The sequence below is a fragment of the Tamandua tetradactyla genome, chromosome 3 (assembly GCF_023851605.1).
Source record: "Tamandua tetradactyla isolate mTamTet1 chromosome 3, mTamTet1.pri, whole genome shotgun sequence".
Classification (NCBI taxonomy): Eukaryota; Metazoa; Chordata; class Mammalia; order Pilosa; family Myrmecophagidae; genus Tamandua; species Tamandua tetradactyla.
The window spans coordinates 206,661,129-206,684,081 of record NC_135329.1 but is presented as its reverse complement, the minus strand read 5'-3'; the positions used below and the strand labels follow the sequence as shown (position 1 = coordinate 206,684,081).

The 22,953-nt window shown below is 35.4% G+C and overlaps 1 protein-coding gene across 2 annotated transcripts in view; it reads right to left on the bottom strand.

Moving 5' to 3' along the window:
• Positions 1 to 22,953, bottom strand: part of CAB39 (calcium binding protein 39) — a 99,302-nt gene that overhangs the window by 42,839 nt on the left and 33,510 nt on the right. For both annotated transcript variants that reach the window (XM_077155401.1, XM_077155402.1), the window contains exon 2: positions 13,694 to 13,851. In XM_077155401.1, the coding sequence (XP_077011516.1) occupies positions 13,694 to 13,807 (114 nt within the window). In that variant the 5' untranslated portion in view covers positions 13,808 to 13,851. The remainder of the gene's footprint in view (positions 1 to 13,693; positions 13,852 to 22,953) is intronic.

Genomic DNA, 22,953 nt, shown 5'->3' with positions numbered 1-22,953 from the left:
GATAGCCTATACCAGTTGTTGTTTGTTTCAATCTCTTGCCTTTAGTGTTATAACCTCCTGTAAGTACCTCTCATCTCTTTAACATGTATTTAAGGGCTTTGGGAGGGCCTCGCATTTCTTTATGATACCCCCATTCCAATATCTAAATGGTGATTTACACATGGGATGGCTTCGTTATTTTGTTAATGGCCTGAATTGTCTGGGAAGGTTTTGTCAGTTGAACACGGTGTTCCAAGACTCAGATGCTACACTTGTATGGGCCAGTTAGTCTCATATTATGTTTCATGGACACAGACTGCTTTATTAACAGAAGCCAACTGTTTTATAATACATAGTCATGAAAAGAAACGTGAAAAAACAGTCTCTCTCAGAACAAGCCCACTCAACTGGAAAATGATGCAGATCATGCCTACTGACAGGCTCACCACTGACACATCTGGGTGAGAGGTACAGAATTTTGTTTAAGTTTTTGTTAGTTGTTTTCTTGTGGCTTTTGAAAATTATTTCACCCTGTGTGATTCTTCCAAGCAGCCATAAGTGTAAGAGTTTGGAGATACCCCGGTAGGGCAGAATCACAGAGATAAGAATTTGGGGCTTGGCAGAACTTTTCAGAATCAAAGCTCTGAGTTGGGATGCAAAGTTGCATAACTACCAGTGGAGTCAGTCAGGCATATTAACCCAACACAACTTTCCCATATATAATCATTTGATAATTTCTTTTTAAAAAATAAACTAATTAAAAATAAATATTTATTTTATTTAATAAATTAAATAAAATTAATTAACCACTGTTCCAATGTGGCCCATACAAGTGTAGCATCGGAGTCTCAGAACACCGTGTTCAACTGACAAAACCTTCCCAGACAATTAGGGCTATTAACAAAATAGCGAAGCCATTCCATGTGTAAATCACCATTTAGATATTGGAATGGGGGTATCATAAAGAAATGTGAGGCCCTTTATGATACCAAAAAACACCAAACAAACGTAAACGTTAGTAATTTTTGATCATTCCATTCTACATATATAATCAGTAATTCACGTCATCACATAGTTGCATATTCATTTTAATAACTTCTTAATTGATATATTTTCAAAATATTTTAAATGAAAATATTTGTTACAACTTAAGCAGTGGTCAATGTTCCAAAGTTTATACCGATTGTTCATCTAACTAGTAGCAAATAAGAACTATATATGTTTTCCTCCTAAGGTGAGTACACAGGTTAACTTCACTTCAAATTTTTACGAGTAAGGTCAATAAACTTTCCCAAGCAGAAGCCTGTGAGACTTTCCAATGCCTGCTTTTCCATTAAAAATTAAGAAGAAATGGAAAAACAAGCAATTAGCATGCCAAACATTGGTACAAACTGCTCCACTTTTACTGTAGAGTAATTTAGTAAAATGTACTGAAAAGCTTCTAAGGTGCTATCCCTGACTCACCCATTTTACTTCTAGGAATTGACCCTATGGAAAAAGACAATTACCAAAGATGTAAATACAAGCAATGTTGTTAACAATAGCAAAGAATTAGAAATAAATTATTTAAGTTCTTCCACTTAAATGGTAAATTTTTATCATAAAATGGAAAACCATGGCAAGTTTTAAAAATAATCAAGTAGACTATAATCTAGTAGACTTGATTCTTGATGATAATCGTATAACTAAATATATAGCTTCTATTGTGTGACCCTGTGATTGTGAAAACCCTGTGATCAACATTCCCTTTATCCAATATATGGGCAGATGAGTAATATAATAAAGACAAAAAAATAAATAGATAATAGGGCGGATAAGGGGTATGGGATGTTTGGGGTGTTCTGTTTTATTTTCTTGGAGTACTGAAAATGTTCTAAAATTGATCATAGTGATGAATGCACAACTACAGGTTGATACTGTGTACTACCGACAGTATACTTTGAATGGATTATTTGTTGTGTGAATATATCTCAATAAAATTGCATTAAAAATAATAATCAAGTAGATCTATACTAACATGCAAAGATGTTAACATTAAAGTTAAAAAACAAGCCCGGAACAGCATGATGGTCCATTGTCATTTACTTATTTGCTCTGGAGAAGGGAAGGGAGCTAGAATACCAATGGAAATGTGTAAGGAGACCTCACTACAGTAACTCTAGTCATTTCGAGTAGCAGTACCATTAAGGAAGAACTTTAGCTTTTCTTTATACTCTTGCATTTTCTAAATTGTTTGGAACGAGTATATATTAGAACATATTATTTCATAGATAGACAGATATGAATATTGAAGTCAGTTAAAACTTATAGGCTTATAGAAGGGAAAAAAGCTCTCTCTCATACATGCTCATATATACACATACACACTCCCATTAACCTATACAGAGTTTATGTAAAGAGAAAGAGGGAGAAGTTGCAAATTTTAGGGTCCCACGATGATTTTAAATGAACAGAACTTTGGCAAACAGATGTTTAAGTAAGAAGAAAGAATCTGACGAGCCAGTGATATAAAGACAACATTTCTTAAACAAGTCAGTCAGAAAGAGAAAGAACCAATTTTGAGGAGAAAATGAATTGTGAGTTGAACACATTAAACTTGAAGTGCTGGCATAGCATGGAATCATAACATCTTAATTGCTGAGGATGAAGGGAGAAAGAGCATCTGAAGTACTGGCCTACCTGCTTCTCCAGAGTATCCTGTACATATCTTTGGAACATAAATTTAAAAGCAAAACAAAACATACAACACAAACCACCCTCCCCAACTCCAATTTCTAACCAAAGTAAGAATCCCTCCTATAACTTCTCTCATAAGAAATATCTGTCAGGCTTTTCTGGACCAAGACGTAACACAACATGTTGAGGGCTATGGGGTTTCTGCTGCAACTATACAACGCTGCTATTGTAGTGGGAAAGCAGTCACAGATCCTATGTAAATGAAAGGTATGGCAGTATTCCAATGCAGTTCTCCGACTTCTGCTCTGGGCTACTACTTTGTTATTCAGTCTGTTAAATACAGAAAATGGTGAGTAGAAGATAGGCAAAAGGAGATGCAAACCTGAAGTTAATTGCATACAATCATTAAAGCCTCACAATTCTCCCTCAGAAATCTAGTCTCATATCTTGTTTTTCTTCCTTACCTCTAATTTTTCCTGGTCATCAAAATTCCCTCAGCAGGGTGGGCCACGGTGGCTCAGCAGGCAAGAATGCTTGCCTGCCATGCCCGAGGACCGGGGTTTGATTCCCGGTGCCTGCCCATGTTAAAAAAAAAAAAAAATCCCTCAGCAAGTTTATCTTTTGCCACTACCTCTAGTTATCTTTCTAAACACACATTTAATTTCACCCCACACCTGCTTAAAGGACTTTGACACCATGCTGGCAGGAAATGTAAGCTGGTATAGCCACTCTGGAAGAGTCTGCAGTGTCTTATAAAACTGAACATGCAGTTATCATATGAGCCAGCAATTGTATCTTGAATCAAACAAAATGTTGATCTGTACAAAAATGTTTATAACACCTTTATTTGTAATAGCCAAAAACTGAAAACAGCCCAGATATTCTTCAACAGGTGAATGGCTAAGCACACTGCGGTATATCCATACCCTGGAAAACTACTTAGTTATAGAAAGAAATGAACCATTGACACACACAAATATTGGTATGGCTTTCATGGGAATTATGTTGAGTGACATCTTGAAAGAACAAAATTACAGGAATGGATAACAGATTAGCAGTTGCCAAAGGTTAGGAATGGGGGAAAGGGGACAGGAAGAAGTTGGAGATAAGGAAGAAGTTGGAGATACGGAAGAAGGGATAGGTGTGGCTATAAAAGGGGAATTGGATGGGGCCTTGTGGTGCTGGTTACAGGAAGATACACATGAAAAAAACTGAATGGCATTACACTCACATACATACACACAAGAGTGCATGTAAAACTGGTGAAATCTGAAATAGCCTATGGATTATACTAATGTCAATTTCCTGGTTTGATACTGTAATCCGTGTAAACTTTTTGTAATTTCCTATGAATTAATAATTATTTCAAAACAGACATTAAAAACAAAGCAAATCAGTAACAAAAGACTTCTATGGCTCCTTCAGTAAATACTTAAGGTGCAGATAAGGCCCTCTGCAACCTCCCACAACCTATATCCCAGCCTCCCTTCCCACCATTCCCCTCTACCACAACTCCTTTGCAGTCACACTAAACTTTCACTATTTTCTAAACATGCCATTCTATTCTCTCAAACTGTATGTCCGACAAACACCTTAAAAACCGGTTTAAATGTTTCTTCAAACCTAAGACCTTCTCTGTGCCTGTCTCCAACAGAGACAATAACTGCTTTATTCTCTTGGTTTTTACAGAGTTATCATTCATAACACCAAGTAACTCTATATTATTTACATGCCAATTTCTTCTACTAGATTATAAACTGCTTAAAAATAAGGATGACTTAATCCATGTTTCCCTCTGCTTATACATGAGACACTAAAATGTCTGTGTATTAAATCAAGTTGGGAATCTTTTGCAAGAGGTGATAATGGAGGCAATAACAGCAACCTTGTCCTGTCAACTATTGTGCACATAAAGAAAACATAATTCAGATGGGAATCACTGTTTTATCTTTTTTCCCCCTAAGTTTCTTTAAACCTATTCTTTAGTAAAAGAATAACTTTAAATAAAAAGTCCCCTAAATATGTACTCTTTAATACTGTCTTAAATTTCAGTTCAATCTCAAAAAAAGGCTGGCTGAATGATCTCATTTTAAAAAGGAAATTCTTAAATCAAAGTAAATGAAAAAAATATGAGGGATAGAATCTAAAAGTAAACTGACAAATATTGGTGGTGCTAAATATTTGGTGAAAAGAAGAATTCTATTATCATACTAACTCATGTATTAAATGTTTTTTAAAAAACTCCCCCACTTCTCTACTAAGGAAAATGTCTGAATCTTCTAAGATGAAAGATTATGGACTAAGGAAAACCTATTGATAACCCCTTTGGTGTAAAGGATTATGCTAAACAAGTTTAGTAACCATGAGTCACTGCTGAATGGCCATCCTATGAAAAGGCTGCTCCCTTTCCACATTTACCCCTCTTAAATAGTCCGGCAACCTTGCTCCTAGCATAAAATGAGTGAATATCGTTATTCAACACTGCAAATACATGCATTCACAGAGATGAAGGGAACCAAGTATAAGCTCAGCGAGGGAGCCATACCTTCTTTTTATAGCAGGCAATGGGTAGAGTGTGTAAACAGTCATTACATATACCAGATCTGAGTTAGCAATGAAAGACAAATCTCCCTTCCTCCGTTCATGTAAAAATAAGGATGATATTAACCATTTTTTAAGGTATAAAGAAATTAGTTTTGTACAAATTCTATTATAAAGCCATGGCAGTTGACAAACTAAACTATTTATATTATACACAATTCTTAATATGGCAATTGTGTGCCAAATATAACAAGTAAAAATATAAACATATTACAAATAAAGGAACAAAACATTCAGATGTTGCATTTTTAACTTTGTCTAAAATGTCTCAAAGACCTAAGAACAGAATCTGAAAATGATCATGAATATAATGAGTGAAAAAGAAACAGGTATAATTTTACTAAGTATTTGACAATTTAAGTGTGAATTTCACCTCTGACAACAATATAAGTTACCTAGGAAAAAATCACCCATAGCTTTCCTCATTTGGATCATGAGATTCTTAACAGGAACTATCGTAATTCAAAATAAGATGGAGGCCTATTCTCTACGGAGGCACCTTACCAAGTATGGCATTTTATTAATGGAAAGAAGAAGCCTGAATTACTTCTACAACGCTTAACTAAGCAGTCACTTAGCTCAAGCCAATTTATCTGCAGACAGGAAACTTGCTATCTCCCGAGGACGCCAACTTCTACCACTATTTTTGATAATACTAAGGCAAAATTATGCTGTTTTACTTCCACTCACATGTCTTAATTCTTTCTAACCCCTGCCACCATTCAGAGCAAGTCTAACCCTTTCCTCACATTAGATGTCCCCCTAAAAACATTTTACTAAGAGTTACAGGGCTTCCATTCCTTCTGATATTTCTTTGCTCAAATTTTTCTCTCTAAACTTCACTATCTCCAGTTCATTTAACTATTCTCATGTCAAGAGTTTTAGATCTCCATGCTAGCCTGATCACTCCCCTCACAACACACTAGTCTGTCTACATCTTCATGTGTGAACTTGTCCACAACAACCAGAAGATTATCACTTTGAATTTAAATATTGTATTTCTATTATTGTATCCTAGGCTTTCAATAGCTCTTCTGGGCGCTTTACATCACATTACTGTTCTTAGGGCTGCAGACATATGTGCTTTCTAAGTCACACGTGTCCCAGGTGGTACATGGACAGTATTTCTTTCTTAATCACTTTATTGAGCAATAACTGACATACAATAAACTAACCTTATTTAAATAAACAATTTGCTAGGCTCTGACATATGTATACACCTGTGAAACTCCAAGACTACAATCAAGATAGTGAACATACCACTGCCCAAACTTTCCTTGTGTGCGTTTGTAGTCTCCATCCTCCTCCCATTCTCGGCCTCATTCTCACGGCACCACTGGTCTGCTTTCTTTAGCTATGCCTTAGTTGCAGCATTTTCTAGAGTTTTATACAAATAGAATCATATATTCTCTTTACAGTAGTCTGGCTTCTGTCACTCAGCATAATTATTCTGAGATTAATCCACAATCTTGGATGCATCAATAGTTTATTCTTTTTTATTACTAAGCAGTATTCCATTCAATGGATGTACCACAATTGGTTTATTCACACACCTGGATTGTTTTGTCTTTTGAGGCATTACAAATAAAGCTGCTATGAACACATTTTATGTATAAGTCTTTGTATGGACAAATATTTCTTGTTCTCATGATACCTAAGAGCAGAATGGCTAGATCACATGATTAAGAAACTGCCCAACTATTTTCCAAAGTGGTTGTACTATCTTATATTCCCACCAGTAGTTCCAATTACTCTGCATCCTTGTCAACATCTGGGTTAGTCATTCTAATTTTAGTCATTCTAAGAGGCATGTGATGATACCTTGTGTTTTTAATTTGCAACTCCTAGTGACCAGTGACTAAAGACTCTTCAAGTGCTTATCTGCCATTTGCCCTATCTTCTTTAGTAAAGCATCTATTCAAATTTCTTGCCCATTTTTTTGGATTGTTTTCTGTTAAGTTTTGAGAGGCTTTACATATACTGGATGCAATCTTTTATCAGATATATACTTTGCAAAAATGTTCTCCCAGTCTGTGGCTCATCTTTTCATACTCTTAATAGAGTCTTTTGAAGAGCAGAGGTTTTCATTTTGATGAAACCAAATTTATCAATTTGTTTTTATAATGGAGTAAGCTTTTGATGTCATATCTAAAAATTATTTGCCTAATCTAAGGTAACAAATATATTCTGTACTCTAAAACTTTTAGAAGTTTTATATTCTTAGGTTTTATTTATTTAATTATGTGACTATTTTGAGATAATTCCTGTACATAGTATGTGGTATGGATCCAACCTTTTTTTTTTGTATGCTGTATGGCAGGGTCACATCTCATTCTTTTTCCATGTGAGTATCCCGTTATTGCACAATGCACCATTTGATCCAACTATTTTTTACATGTGGATATCCAATTATTTCAACACCAACTGTTGAAATGATTATACTTTCTCCACTGAATTCCAATTGTGCCTTCATCAAAAACTAGTCTTTCATATAATATGCATAGATTTATTTCCAGACTATTTGGTTTCACTGATCTATTTATTTTTATTTATGTCACTACCATATTGTTTTGATTACTGTAGCTTTAAAATAACTATTGAAATCAAATAGTGTGAGCCCTCCAACTTCATTCTTGTTCAAATTTGTTTGGACTATTCTAGGTCCTTGGTTTTTCCATATAAATTTTAGAATCAATATTCCAATTTATATAAGCATGTATGGTGGAATTTTCAGTAGGATTGTGTCTATATCTAATGGTCAATTTGGGGATATTTGGGCAAACTTGCTATTTTAACAACATTGAGTCTTCCAACCCATGAAGAAAGTATATTTCTCATTTATTTAGGTTACCTTCAATTTCTCTTGGCAATATTTTGTTACTTTCAGTGTACAGGTCTTTCACTTCTCTTTTCAGATTTATCTCTAAGTATTGATATTTTCTGGTGCTATTGCAAATAGTTTTTTTAAATTTCAATCTCTGATTGTTCAACATTGCTGCTGCACAGAAATATAGCTGCTTTTTGTATAATGATCTTGACACTTGCCACCTTGCTTAACTTATTAGTTCTACTAGCTTTTTTGGAAGATGGCTTCAGCTTTTCTATGTGAATCATCACGTCACCCACAAATAAGACAGTTTTTACTTCTTCCTTTCCAATCTCAGTGTCTGATTTTTCTTTCTTGACTGTACCAGCTAGAACCTGTTGTAGAAAGTTGAACAGAAGTGCTAAAAGCAGACATTCATGTCTTGCTCTTAAAGGTAAACGATTCAGTCTTGTAATATGTATAATGAAATGTCAGCTATAGGAGTTTTGTGGATGTACTTTATCAAGCTAAGGAAGTTCCCTTCTAAGAGTTATTATCAGGAATGAAGGCTAGATTTTGTTTTCCTTTGCTTTTTTGGTGTCTACTGAATAGCTTTTCTTTTTTAGTTTAATATAATAAATTACACTGTTTGATTTTTCAATATCAGACCTGAATTCTGAGACAAGCCCCACTTGATCAAGATGTATTATCCTTTGAATACACACACACACACACACACACACACACGCGCGCGCGCGCGCGCACACATACTGGCCAGCAATTTTCTTATAATTTTGTGTTTGTTCTGGAATATCAGAGTAATGCTGGCCTCAAAGAATGAGTTAAGAATCATTCCCTCCTTGTAAATATTCTGGAAAGTTTAAGAAGTCGTGGTGTTTCTTCCTTAAATGTTTGGTAGAAATCTCCAGTGAAATCATCTTCCTACCCGAAGTTTTCTTTGTGGGAAGGCTTATTAAGTAACTTTTCAATTTCTTTAATAGATTTAGTGCTACTCAGGTTTGGCTTTCTTGAGTGAGAATGGGTAATATATGTCTTCCAAGGGATTTTTCTATTTCTTCTAAGTTGTGAAATTTATTAACATAAATTTGGTCACAATATTCTCTTATTACTCTTTTAACATATGTATATTTGTAGTGAAGTCACCTTCGCCATTCCAGACATTAGTGATTTGTGTCTTATTTTTTTCCTGATCAGCCTTAAAAATTTACTGATTTTATTGATCTTCTCAAAGAATCAATATTTTGTTTCCTTAGTTTCCTTTATTGCATTTGTTTTCTATTTCACTGATTTCTGCTTTTATCCTTACTTTTTCCTGCTTTTTTTATTTTGATTTGCTCTTCTTTTGCTAGTTTAAAGTAGAAGCTGATCATTGGTATGAGACCGTTCTTCTTTTCTAATATAGGTATTTAGTACTTAAAATTTCCCGCCATATAATGTTTTACTAGCATTCCACCAATTTTGATATGCTGTGTTCTCATTTTCGTTCCACTCAAACTGCTTTCCAGTTTCTTCTTTGTTCTAGGTTATTTAGAATTGTGGTACTAAGTTTCCAAATATTTCAGGATTTTCAAAGGATCTTTCTGTTATTGATTTCTAATTTAATTCCACTGTAGTCAAACAGATTGATTGTGCTATTTTATCTTTTAAATTTACTGAGAATTATTTTATGGCCCCAAAGATGGCCTATTTTGGTAAATGTTCCATGTACACTTCAAAAGAATGTGTATGTGTATTCTGGTGTTGTTGGATGGTGTAATTCCATAAATGTTGATGATGGCGAGGTGAATAGATGTGTCTATTCTGATCTAATAGAAAACCCTTGTGGACTTAGTGCCTACTCATTTTACCAATTAAGAGTGGGATACTGAAATCTTCAACTATAATTGTGGATTTGACTATTTCTTCTTGCAGCTTTTAGTTTTCACTTTTAACATTTACGGCTGTTATGTCCTTTGTATTAATCAATGCCTAAATTATCTGAAATGGTTTTTTTTATCCTTGACAGAACTATTTGCTTTGAAATCAACTTTGACTGACACTAATAAAGCCACTCCAGCTTTCTTTGGATGAGTATTAGCATGGCATATTTTTTCTAACCTTTTACTTTTAAGCTATTTGTGTCATTATCTTTAAAGTGCATTTCTCATAGGCCATAAATAGTTGTATATTTTTCATACATAATAATCATCTCTGCCTTTTAATTGGGACATTCAGATGATTTATATTTTATGTAATTATTGATAGGCTGAGTTGAGCCCATTATCTTGCTATTATTTTCTATTTGTCCCATCTGTTCTTTAAACTCCATTTCCTTTTTTTTCCTGCCTTTTTTTTGGATTAGTCAACTATTTTTCATGGTTCTATTTTATCTTCGTGCTGACATATTTACATAGCCTATGTTTTCAGACCTGAGTACAGATATTAGGTAACATTATGCCCTTTCTTTCCTACCAACCAACCTCAGCTAATGATTCTTCTTTGATGCCTGATTCATTCATCCACAGAATTTGCTATCCTCCAATTTTTGTCATTCACAAACTGTGTTTATTAAGCCCTTTAATTATCCTCACATAAGTCAATAACTATAAGTTTAAATAGTTTAGACCTGAGGATGCTGATTTGTGGCAGATCACTGAAATTTTGCTTACAAGCTTAGAGTGATCCACTCATCAGATTTATCGGTTATAATTACTCATTCGTTATGAAAACATTCTCTTGTATCCTGAACTACAAGGGAAGAGAGTTAATGAATGCAAAAACATGTATGGAAGATATCAGGACGAGGACAGATCTCGAGAAGTGTCTTTACTTTTGTGGGAGGTGGCACTAAAAGGGAGTATGAGTCTTGCGCATTGAGACTATATGTACCTTGGAAAAACATATTCCTGAATTTAATCCATTTCTGTGGGTATGTTATCCATTTTAAGTAGGATCTTCTGATGAGGCTACTTCAGTTAAGGTATGACCCACTTCAATTAGGATGGGTCTAATCCTATTAGTGGAGTCCTTAAAAGAGAATGAAATTTAGATAGAAAGAAAGCCGCAGGAAGCAAGAAGCTGAAACAGAACACAAAAGAGACCAGAAGATGCTGGTCTTGTGCCTTGCCATGTGGCAGAGGAACCAAGGATCACTAGCAGTCAGCCCAGAATGTCACAGTCATCAGGGAGAAAGCATTGCCTTGATTTGGACATTTTCCCAGCTTCAAAACCATGAGTGAATAAATTCCCATTTTTTAAGTCAATCCACTTCATGGTATTCACTTTGAGCAGCCAAGGAAACTAAAACAGCCACTATTACATAAGCCAGAGAAGATACCTGGCTGTGGTTCTCTCTCTCCTTGGTCACTAACTCAATATACATTTATTGTAACACTCTTACCAATACCTGTTTTACTTAATTCAGTAGAAATAAGAATTTTGAAACAAGGTGACAGTGTTTCATGTTAACTCTGTTTGTATTGCATTTTCCATAAATATAAGTATTTATTTAGCTCTGCTTTTGGAAAGTTTATATTCTTACAGGGGAAAAGAAATAGTAAACAAACATCATTAAGTATCTTAGAAAGTGCTACAGAGGAAAATAAAGTAAGATAAAGGACACAAAAAACATCAGGACAGCATGGGTGCAATTTTACATAGGGTGGGGTTGGATGAAAAGGTGGCATGAAAGCAAAGACAGGAGATAAGGAAGTAAGCCAAGCAGAGAGTTAGGGGAAGAACATTCTAGGCAAAGGGAACAGCCATTGTAAAGGCCTAAAGGCAGGCATGTTATCTGAAGTATATAAGGAGGAAGCAAAGAGGCTGATGGGAAAGGAGTACTAGGAGATAAGACCACATAGGTCATAGGCCTGATTGTACAGGGCAAGGGTTATAAAGGGCCAGATAATAAACATTTTAGGCTTTATAGGTTATATAAGGTTTTTGTTATTTATCTTTCTGTGCTTTTCTATCAAACTGTTTAAAAATGTAAAAACCATTCTTAGCTCATGAGTTTTACCAAAACAGATCTAGGAAGGACTAAGCTGGCAGAACATAGTTTAGATCCTTAAACTCTACTCTAAGGGAAATACTACTTGACTCATGTTTTGAAAGAAGACTATGGTTGTTGTAGGCAGTTAGAAGGATGCTATGGTAATCCAGAGCAGAGATAATGACAGCTCAGACTAGGGTGATAACAAGGGAAATAGGGAGAAGTCGTTAGAGTCTGGATTTTTTTAAAAAGGTAAAGTAGAAGGATTTGCTGTTGAATTGTACGTGGGGAAATGAAAAAGGGGTTACAGATGACTTTGATTTTTGGCCTAAGCAACCAGATGGATGGAGTCTTATTAACTACGATGGGAAGACTGTGAGTGGAATAGGTTTTAAAGTGCATGCTGCTTCAAAATCAAGTGGAATTCATATTCTTTAAATCCTGCCAACTTTGTAGCTACTTTAGTTATTGTTTCGAAATATCAGAATCATTTGTCAAGTTCTAAAAATACATGCAGCTGTGATTTTGAATGGAATTGTTTTAAGCTTAAAAATTAATTTGGGAAGAAATGGCTTTTTAAGTATATTCCATCTTTGCATCTGACAATATAGACCAAGTCTTTCTTCACTTGTAACCTTGAATAAGGTTTTATACTTTCCTTCAGATAAGTTCGGCATAGGGCTTGATGCAAGTATTTTCTCATATTTTATAATTTTTTGGGTGCTATTGTGAATAAGATTTTCTTCTTCTTCTTTTTGTTTTTTTGAATGTCATTTCTAGCTAGTTACGGTTGGCATTTAGGGATGCTATGAAGTTTCTATCCATCTAGTTACCCTTGTAAATTCTTGTTTCTAATCACTAATTCTCTTGGGTTTGTTCCCCCACAGCACTGACATCTGCACTGATGGTGGTGGCATATTAGCATGAATCAAGACAGTGACACCAAACTGTACTAGCAGCCATTGTATTCTTTGTCACCATGCACCAAGTTAAAACTTTTTTTTTAAAGTCAGTTTTACTTAAGATGTCCATGAGGAAGAGGTAAAGATTATTAATTTTATTAAATCCTTACCCTTGTGTACATACACATCTTTTAACATTTGTTTTTGACCAAAAAGTAGTAGGCATAAAGTATGTTCTGCTCCTTACAGAAGTATGATGCTTGTCTCAAAGAAAGGCACTTGTATGACTGAGCTATGAGCTGAATGAATTGCTTTTCTGTGAAAAAAAGTGAACGATGATGTTTGAGAAAAGAGATGAAACAAGACTGGAATAAAGATCAGTTTGGGATTGTAGTGACCAGACAGCTGGAAGTACTAGTCATGGACACTGGGAACACAGGAAGAAGATCAGGGGAGGAGGTCTCCTGAGAAGACTGTCACTGAAAACACTGATTTCAAGAAGCAAGGTAAGCCACTTCAAGAATGGGAAAAAAAATTCAAATAAATTTGAAAACCTCAGTTGAAAAACGCAAGAGAAAAGTTAGAGATGTGCATTGGATGGTAGTATGGAGAAAACTTGTGATGTGTCATCAATAGTACATACCACTTTGGGATTATACTTTAAAACCCCAAATAATTACCTTATAATCTCTCTTATATTTGCTCCTAATGATTTAATACATAAAGCCTACAACATACCTTTTCTGCTTTTTTGTCAGAAATGTCTTGCTTTTCCAGAACGGCCATGCTTTCTTTCAGGTTCTTCACAATATCTGCTGGAGATTTATGAGACTTTCCAAATGGGAATGGCATGATGGCAAGCAGTGAAGGCCTCTGCTGCGCTCTGCTTGCTTTACCTGGGAAAACAGGACAAGGCTCATGTGAGGAAAAAGAAAAAAAAAAGTGGGGGTAGGGTGGGTGTCAATAGAAGATATACTTTCTAAATCCTAAACTGAGTGGAAAACTGGTGTTTTAGAAAGTCATTTTACATGACTTTCAAAATCAGCAGGAACTAGGAAACTCATCAATATATGTAGAAAACGATCATACAGACATATCTTAGAATTACAGACACTTTGTACTTTTCAAAACATTCTTTTTCATCTGCCCCCGATCACCCATGTAAGATAAGGAAGGGGAAGATGCTAATGCTGAAGGTGGCAGCAGCTACCACTTATATACTGTACAATGACTACTGCCAGACCAGTGGAAAGCACTTTAATTCATCATCTCCTGGAAACTTTTTGAATGATTCCCTGAGGGACAGAATTGTTCCCATTTACCAGTGAGGTTTAGAGAGGTTAAGGAACTGCCTCAATGTACTAAGCGGTAAAATAAATTCAGGTCTGTCTTCATCCAAAGTGTCCTTCATCCACACTACACCTCAATTAATATTTTACAGACAAACAACTGTATTTCTACTTTACAGTTGAGGAAACTGAGTCAAAAGGTAAGGAACTTCGCCACGCTGCACAAGCAACAGGCTTATCTGGGTTGTTCCAGATACTTCCTTTCCAGTGTGCATGCTGCTCCTCGTAAGCAGAGAGGGCTGCACCAAATATTGCCCACACTTCCTAGGTACATCCTCCTGTCTAGTCACTCACAGGGTCTCCAAGCTGGAAAGAACCTCTGGCAGAGCCTTAAGTCTTTCTTCAAATCCCAGCAAATCCTCAAATCCCTTATATGACAGTTTCAACATGTACTCTTTCTGTTGAATGTAACCATCTGCTGTGAAAAAATTCACTATGCAAAAACCCTGGGAATGAAGAACTTCTAGAAGTTCTTAATTTTTTGAGGGTAGCAGAAAACAACATTTCAACCACACAAGCCACCATATTACATCACCAAAAAGGGAGACGCTACCATTTCAAGAAATTACCAGAAAAAAAAAAAGTTAAGACAAACAATGGACGTGACTTGGGAACATGTTGGAAGTTACTAAGGAAAGAAATGTTTCACTAAATCTAAAAGAAGCTATACTCATAGGCATTAAACAAGTTTCTTATAAGACATCAAGATAGTATGTCTGAGAAAAACATTATAGGTGAATTAGATTGGCAGTTTTCAAACTATGAGTTCCAACCTCTCTATAGTAAATATTAACACCCTTGACTGACTCCTACCAGAAGTAAGGAGAGGTGGTTTCATATACCCTGATCCTTATTTTTCCCCCATATGTAATCTCCACTGAATAGGACCATAATACTTCCTTTGAACTTTGCTAAGATTTCATTTGATGAAATAATTTTAAAGGATTTTTACCCCTTGATTTGAGATACAGTGACCTAGACATCTGTTTACAAAGAACATCTGTTTAGGGGGAAAGAGCATGCAAATGAAGGCTAATGCTAAGCCTCCAATTAAAGTAGAAACAGGTATGTTATTTCTTAACATCTTTTGATGTGATCTGTTCTGACCAATCTCTACCCCCAAACATCAGCTTGTAAATACTACTTTGAGCAAATTAAAACCACACTGTCATTCAACAAAGGGAAACAGCTTAATATATGTCCTCAACCATGGGTTCTCAAAATTCAATGATGGATAAATTTACTTCCCTAATATCTTTTCTGTGACAAGAAGTTTGGATCAACTACAGCTGAGTTATTACCAAGTGGCAATTAAGTTATCTCTGATTATCTGGTTAGACAGTACACAAATCCTGGATCATTCTTTTCCATTACCTTTTAGGGGGTGGAGAGAAATACAGGTTGCTTCTCCATAAACACAGTGTGTCACATGCACAATAAGTACTCTGAAAACATTATCTCTCCTAGTTGTGATCTGAAAATAATAGCAGTGATGCTACATGTCAATACTAGTTAGAGAGTGGAAATGTTTAATGTCATTCTGCAGGAAGTTCTATATTATTATGCAATGGAGATATTTTCAGTTCTGGCTCAATGGTGGAAGAAGTGACTCTTGGGGGTAAAGAGAGTTTAAAATGTCCTATCACACCCCAAATGCTGGTCATAGCAGAAAAAGGAAAGAGAACACATATACAGAAGGCTTTGGTTAGGGAAAGGGACACATGGCTTATACCTGGCAGCCAATATTTGTAGAACATATAAACTGATAAAACTGGACTTTGAGGAAATACATAGCACGGAGCAACAAGTATCTGAAGCAAGAAGTGAATACTCCTGAGCAGGTTCCAGTCATAGCCCTCTTCAGTCACACTGGTGAAGTTATTCATGACATGCTCATATTTTCTCTCTCTTGTACACACAGACAGACCACATACACAATTTATGTATTATTTCAAAAAGAGTTAAAATATAATTAGAGTGTAAAGCTTAATATTTTAAAGTAAGAGTGCAGTCATTTTCAACAAATTCTTTTAGGTCCTTTAATAAATCTTGAGAGTCACCAACTCAACATAATACTACTATCAAGGTCTTCGGTGTTCAGTAATAACTCTTACATGTGAACCCTATCTCTCTTAAAGACATACAGCCTGCAGTAAGCAGTTATAAATACACCTAAGGTTATGAAACAGAGCTTTGTCACGGCTCTCAAGTCTCTTCAGGTCTTCCAGGTTGAAGATGACTGCTTAGTGTATCAGTGTTCTTGCAAAATATAGGCTCTAGATACCCTGACTGCCCATGACTAATGTTACATTCATATTAAGTCTGGCACAATGATACATAACCTGGATATTTTAAAGGATCAAGTTAAGGTGCTTCATGATACCAGTAAGGCTCCTACATTCCAATTAACAGTCATTTCCTGATCTAGGTTCTTGGTTTAATGAAATATGGGGACAAATTAGTATGCTTTGGATTTATGCTTTTAATTGTGATTATCAGCCTGTATGTTTTTATTTCTTGTACAAACTGTGTTTCATGATTCTGCTCATATTCCTTGTCACCCTTATAACAAATGGTTGCTCTTAAGATAACAAAGGAAAATGAGAATTGAAACTGTGTCTAGTGCACTAAAAATAAAATTAAAATAGTAGATACCCTGACTACTATCTACTAGTAGAGGGCCATACCTATAATCCCCTCTATTGAGTAATGATCTTAAACGTAATTCAACATTCATCCAACAAATCTCACTACAACCAAGAAAGGGAACACACACACACACAAGCCAAGAAAAACTGGAACAAAACGACTGACCAAGCCTACTCGGTCACCTGACAATAAATCAGTGGTGGTGATCAAACTGTTTTGGTCAAGTTTTCAATGAGACCATTGGAAAAAATGACCAAAAGTGGGGAAACCATTTAGTAAAATAAAATGGCCTCCTGCACTGGGTGTTGTTAGAAGACCCTCTTTGGAGAAGGGCTTGTCCAGAAGACAAAAACAGTTGACCCGCACTGGTTTCTGAGGAAATGGAACACACACTACAGGGTTGCTGGTAAGCAACCTTGTAATAAAACTTTTGGTCCAGTACAGACAGATTATTAGAATGGACAAGCATACCATACTAAACAATGTTTACTCCTCTCCACTTTGAAGAACCCTCCCCCATGTGAAATGAAAACTTCATGTCAGCCAATCATAACATTTCCTCACTTGCTTCAGCAATGAAAAACCTATTTGAGCTTCCTCTTCCCACTGCTTCAGTGGAACTCCCTTCTACTTTCTGAATGGGATACTGCCTGATTCATTCATGACTTGCTCAACAAAACCGTGAGATACTGAACTGCATGAAAAGTCATGCTGTTATCACTTCTCAGTTAAACACTGAGGTCCTGTATATATCACCTTACCTCCTCCGCAGCCTTTGTTCACCAATTATTTCCCCATTAATAAATCTTGATAACATTAATGCTATCTCCCTAAATAAATTCAAAGAGCATGTTTCAATCTTTTTATGGAACTAAGAACTAGACCATGACTTCCTCTGCGGAATTAGATTTTGCCTAGGATTTTCCTACATCCCACTCTTCTTCGTTCAAATTATTCTCATCATTCCTTCCCAGGCTTCTGAACAAGGTACTCAACAAATAATGGTACTGAAGCATCTCTAGCGAATTCTAGACTCTCTCCTCTCCAGTTTTCACATATTGTACCACAATCTAACCCACGTATTCTATTGATCATATTTCCTTCATTGCTGTCTCTACAATGATAGACTGTAACTGTCATTATACAACTATCATCTGGAATTCATTTCTGAGCTTTTATTACTTTATGTCTGTGTGTTACATAAGGGCAAACACAAATTTAAAAATAAGAATGGCTTATTCTCCCCATGGGACATAAGAGAGCAGACTCCTTTCTTTCTGTTATAGTATTTACATTAGAAAACCCTATGGAACATAAGAGAGCAGACTCTGTCCTCCTTCCTTACTGTTGTAGAATTTACATTAGAAAACTCCTAATTATAATTCTTTTTCTTGTTTTTTTTTGAAATATATGTCAAATCTTAATGTTCGTAAAACATTAAATAAGCCTGTTGTAAATTTCACCACCCAGGAAGGTCACTTCAAGGAAGCTAGCCATTTTTTTAATGTCATCCAAGAAAATACCTCCCATTTTCCTGGGAAAAGGTGGGCACACTTCTGGAGGTGTAGATGTGGAGGGGTTACGTTTCTGCCTTCAAACCGTAAGCCTATTTCCGATCCTAAAGTTATGAGAAATATCTTGAGAATGTGTATGAAATGGGTTTTACCTGCTTAGTGACATAAAAAGGGTGGGATTTCTATCTCTGAATCTCTGCAGATTACCTGTGATGCTTTGAATTCTGATTTAATGCTTATTCAACAATAAAATTTTTTCTTTCTCTTCTTAAAAAAAAAGATTTTGCATTCAAAGTGGGCAAAAACAGGGAAATAATTCCTCTTAAAACTTCTGCACTAGAGAACTTCTATCTCTTATATCTAGGTTTATTGCGTTCTAAGCTTACATATCTTATACCAATGTTGTATGCTATTCAGTGTGATCTAACTTTTATATAATTATTGAAAATACTATAGAAAAGCTTAAAATTCATGAATGGTTCCTAAGTGATGACCAAGTGGGGAGAAAATTCATGTGCCTACAAAAATGCTAAAAGGGTAAGAACAGTAATGTTGTAAGAAATGAAGTTCTTAGTAAATCAATATGCATAGAGTTACAAGCATTTACTTTATGTTACTGAATCTACAATGAGTACAATAAAGAAAATTAAAGCAGCTATTGGGGCAAATATTATAGGTAATACGGCAAAATCATGGATCTATCATATACTCATATTCATTAAAGATGTGGAAAGATAGTAAAAGAGTAAGCCAAAAGAGGTGAAAAGTAGTACCTTTGGAGAATAGGAAAAGGGGGAGTGGGGCTGTACTTTTTCTTAGAAGCCTTTTTTTAAACCATTTGATTCCTTCAATTATGCACACGTATAGCACTAATAAACATAAAAATTATGTTTAAAGAAATCAATGGATAAAATAAAACAATCTTACTATATAATGGAAACCTTTGATTAATGCAAACTGAATTTGCTAGATTTCTGGAAACCTTTATGTTCATACTCCTGTTATATACATACTACTGAGAGTATAAAGCTCCAGCACAAGAAGTAGGTGCTAGAGAATATCCAGAATATCCATGGGGTAGGAGGGGGGTAGTCTAATATCATTAAAGTTAGGACCTTTAATTAGCGCCTTTCTTAGGCAATCTGCTTTCTGGCCTGTGTAACACACTCCTAATTGTAATACTATGTCACCATATATTAAAAAAACACAAAAACCCTGAAAACTAGTCAACTGGCCCATAAGTTGGTCATTAGATCATTAATTCATTCAAATACTAACTGTGCACCAAAGACTTAAGGCACCAAGAGTGCCTGCTTTCAAGAAGACAACATTCTGGTGTGTATGGATGTGGGTGTATGTGTTGAAAAAATAATGAAAAGCTGCTGAATGACAATACATTCCTAGACAGCTGAGTTCATAAGACTCTACACTAACAAATGTCTTAGATCTGACTCATGAGCTCAGTGGCCAAGTGCAAAAACCACAAGAAAACAAAACAAAATGACAAAAACCATGCACATTAAGACTGCTTTATACAAAAGTATTAAGGCACTTAATTTAGCAGTCATGAATCCATTTTTTAGACAGCTGGCTCTAGGACCTAATCCCCTGCTTCCAGAGTTAATGTTACTTAATTCAAACAATTACTAAATATCTCCAACATACTAGTTACTGTATTAAGTACTAGAAATCATATAGTAGTGCAGGGCACTCACATACAGCCCTGTAGTTAATTACATGGGCTTTAAAGTTCAAATTCTGACTTTACCACAAATTAGTTAACTTAGAATTTCTAAGCTTTTCTTATCTATAAAGTGGGAAAAACAATAGGCACTGCAGAACATAGTATAAAAATTAAGGTAAATTCCTTTAAAGTGCTTAGCAGAGCATCTGCATGTGGTAAAAATGGAATAAATAGCAGTAGGGGATTAATTTTTTCCCTCTAAAATCTAACTCATGACTACTGTATCTGGAAGCAAAATTGGTAGATAAGGTATCTCTAATAAAGACCAGATAGCAACATAAAACACAACAAAATTATTGATCATATCCTTCTTTTTTAAATCTGCACTGAAAGTCTTAATTCAGCTTTTGGATGGAAGAGATAGTAAGCTCTTCTTACGTGCAGCTACAATGACTCAGCTCCATTAAAAAACCATCAGTAGCTTAAAGAGGCACCTGAACGGGTGGTTAATTACAAAAGCTACCAAATATGTAGCTCACCAACGATTTCAAAACCAAAATGTATTCTTGCATATTTAAAACAAAACAGCATATAAGACTGTGGACTGCATTTTGCAATTTTAATAAATTTATCTTGTCAAGACTTTCAGGGCTGATGATGTTCAAAACTGTATACTATGCAGGAGTCATACTGAAATTCTTTTATAGCCTAGACAATAAACGAGATGATAGCAATGGTGATAGCATTTAAAAAACTTAAGATTATCGTGTGGTACAGTGTCTTAGATAGTTTACAAAGTACCATCAATTCTCTGCTCAAAACTCCCCAGTGACTTCCAGTTTTACTCAGAATAAAATCCAAACTCCTGACTTAGGCCTGTAAGACCCTTTGCAATCAGCTCCTCTCTTTCTCAATGCCTATACTCCAGGCTTTGGCCACATTCTTTGCATTGGCATTCCAGGACCAGCCTTGAGCATGTTCCCCACGAGGTTCATGGAAAGTTTTCAGCCTGGCTCACCAGGGCTCACTCTCCCTCATCCCACTCACACTTCCTCTCAAAAGATACCTGTCTCCTATTCTCATATCCTTATCCTGCATTATTGCTCTTCCAGTACTTATTATCACAACCTGGCATAGATGTCTGTCTCCCTTTCCATTAGTGCAAGTCCCATGAATATAAGGACTTTCTGGGTTTCATTCATTCATTCATTCACTGTTGTGAATGGCACATACCTGTAGGATATTTGTAGAATGAATGAATGAACTATTTCTTTTGATCTTCAAAGATAAAGCAGAATTCTTTTGAGTTCCTAAGAAAAGCAAGTTTTATTATTTCTATTCTACAAATGAGTAAACTAAGGCTGAAAAACATTGAATGATTTGTGTAAATTTTCCAAGGTTAGTTAGTAAAGTGAAGAAGAGAGATCTTCAAACTAGATTTCGACTCTTAATTTTTATGCCCTGTTTCTCAGGTTATCCAGTATCTTTCACATTACGATGAATATATTCATTATGTATCAGTAGCCTTAAAATCTTCCTCTCTTAAAAGATGTAATCACACTTCCATAAGTCTATCTTACAGAAATAAGCAATTGTTTCTCTAAGATGTATGTACTAAGATGGCTCACAAATAGCTATATAAAAGTAGGAAAAGGGAAAACTAAAATCATCAGAAAAAAGCTGAATATACAAGTCATTTCAAATTAATGCTTCTGAAGATACCTACTGACATGAAAAAATATGTCTACATTGTCTAAGTGCAAGCACTTTAGCAAAACACTCACGCAAGACAAGACATATGGTGACTGGAAGGGTGAAAAAAATCAAAGGTATTTAATAATGGGTAGTGAGAATGAGATTTGTATTTGTATTTTTCTAAATATTAAATATTTACAATGTGTACATATAATACTGTTTTTTCCTTAGTTATAGAAGTACTATTTTTAAAAAATTAATATAATATCATTTTCCAATAAAAGGAAGGAACCAGCACTCCATAAAGGAATAGGAAATGTACAAGATGAGCCTGTGACATGTTATCCCAGAAAGCAAAGACTAAGGTCATGCCAAAAGACTCAGGACACAACTTGAAAAGGCTGTCAATGGTCTAAAATAATACAATTTAGGCATAAAAAGGAAAAATGGCTATAGTGTATTGATGTGCAAATATATTAAACCCCAAGGGCTTTCATGTACTACTAAAAATATTCACTGGTCACCTTTGGAGGCTGCGAGGGCAACAGCTCAATACTCTAAATATCGATAAATAAAAAGAAGGAATGACACATTTGGTCTGTCTTTTCTATAAACTCAGTATCTCAGAGTAACCAAACAGATGATGAAGGAAAGTTCTTTATAAAAGATTCAAAGCTAATCAATGTGGAAGAGAAAATAGTGTATCACCATTTTGTAATTCCTGAAGAAATAACAGATCTAGGTGACAATCACTGATAGCCATTAAAACCATTAGGTGAAAGGTTGATGGGGAACTTCATGGGAGATGAAATCAGGCTCACATCACTGAACACAAAAATCTTTCTCTAGAAACAGGTCGACTAGACACCAATGTGTGACAGAAAGTGATGCAAAGGGAAATACAAACCATCACATATTTTTCATTTCTTTCCTCTCCCCCACCAAACAAAAACAAACAAACAACATCCACTGAGCCCTGAATCTAATCAAGTTTCCAAATTCAACTACCTGTCTAGAGGAAATGGAAGAACAAGCTAACAACCCAAAGAAGCAGTAAGTCAAATACGGAATATGGGGCACTTTACAAGACAAATATTGGGTTTCCCC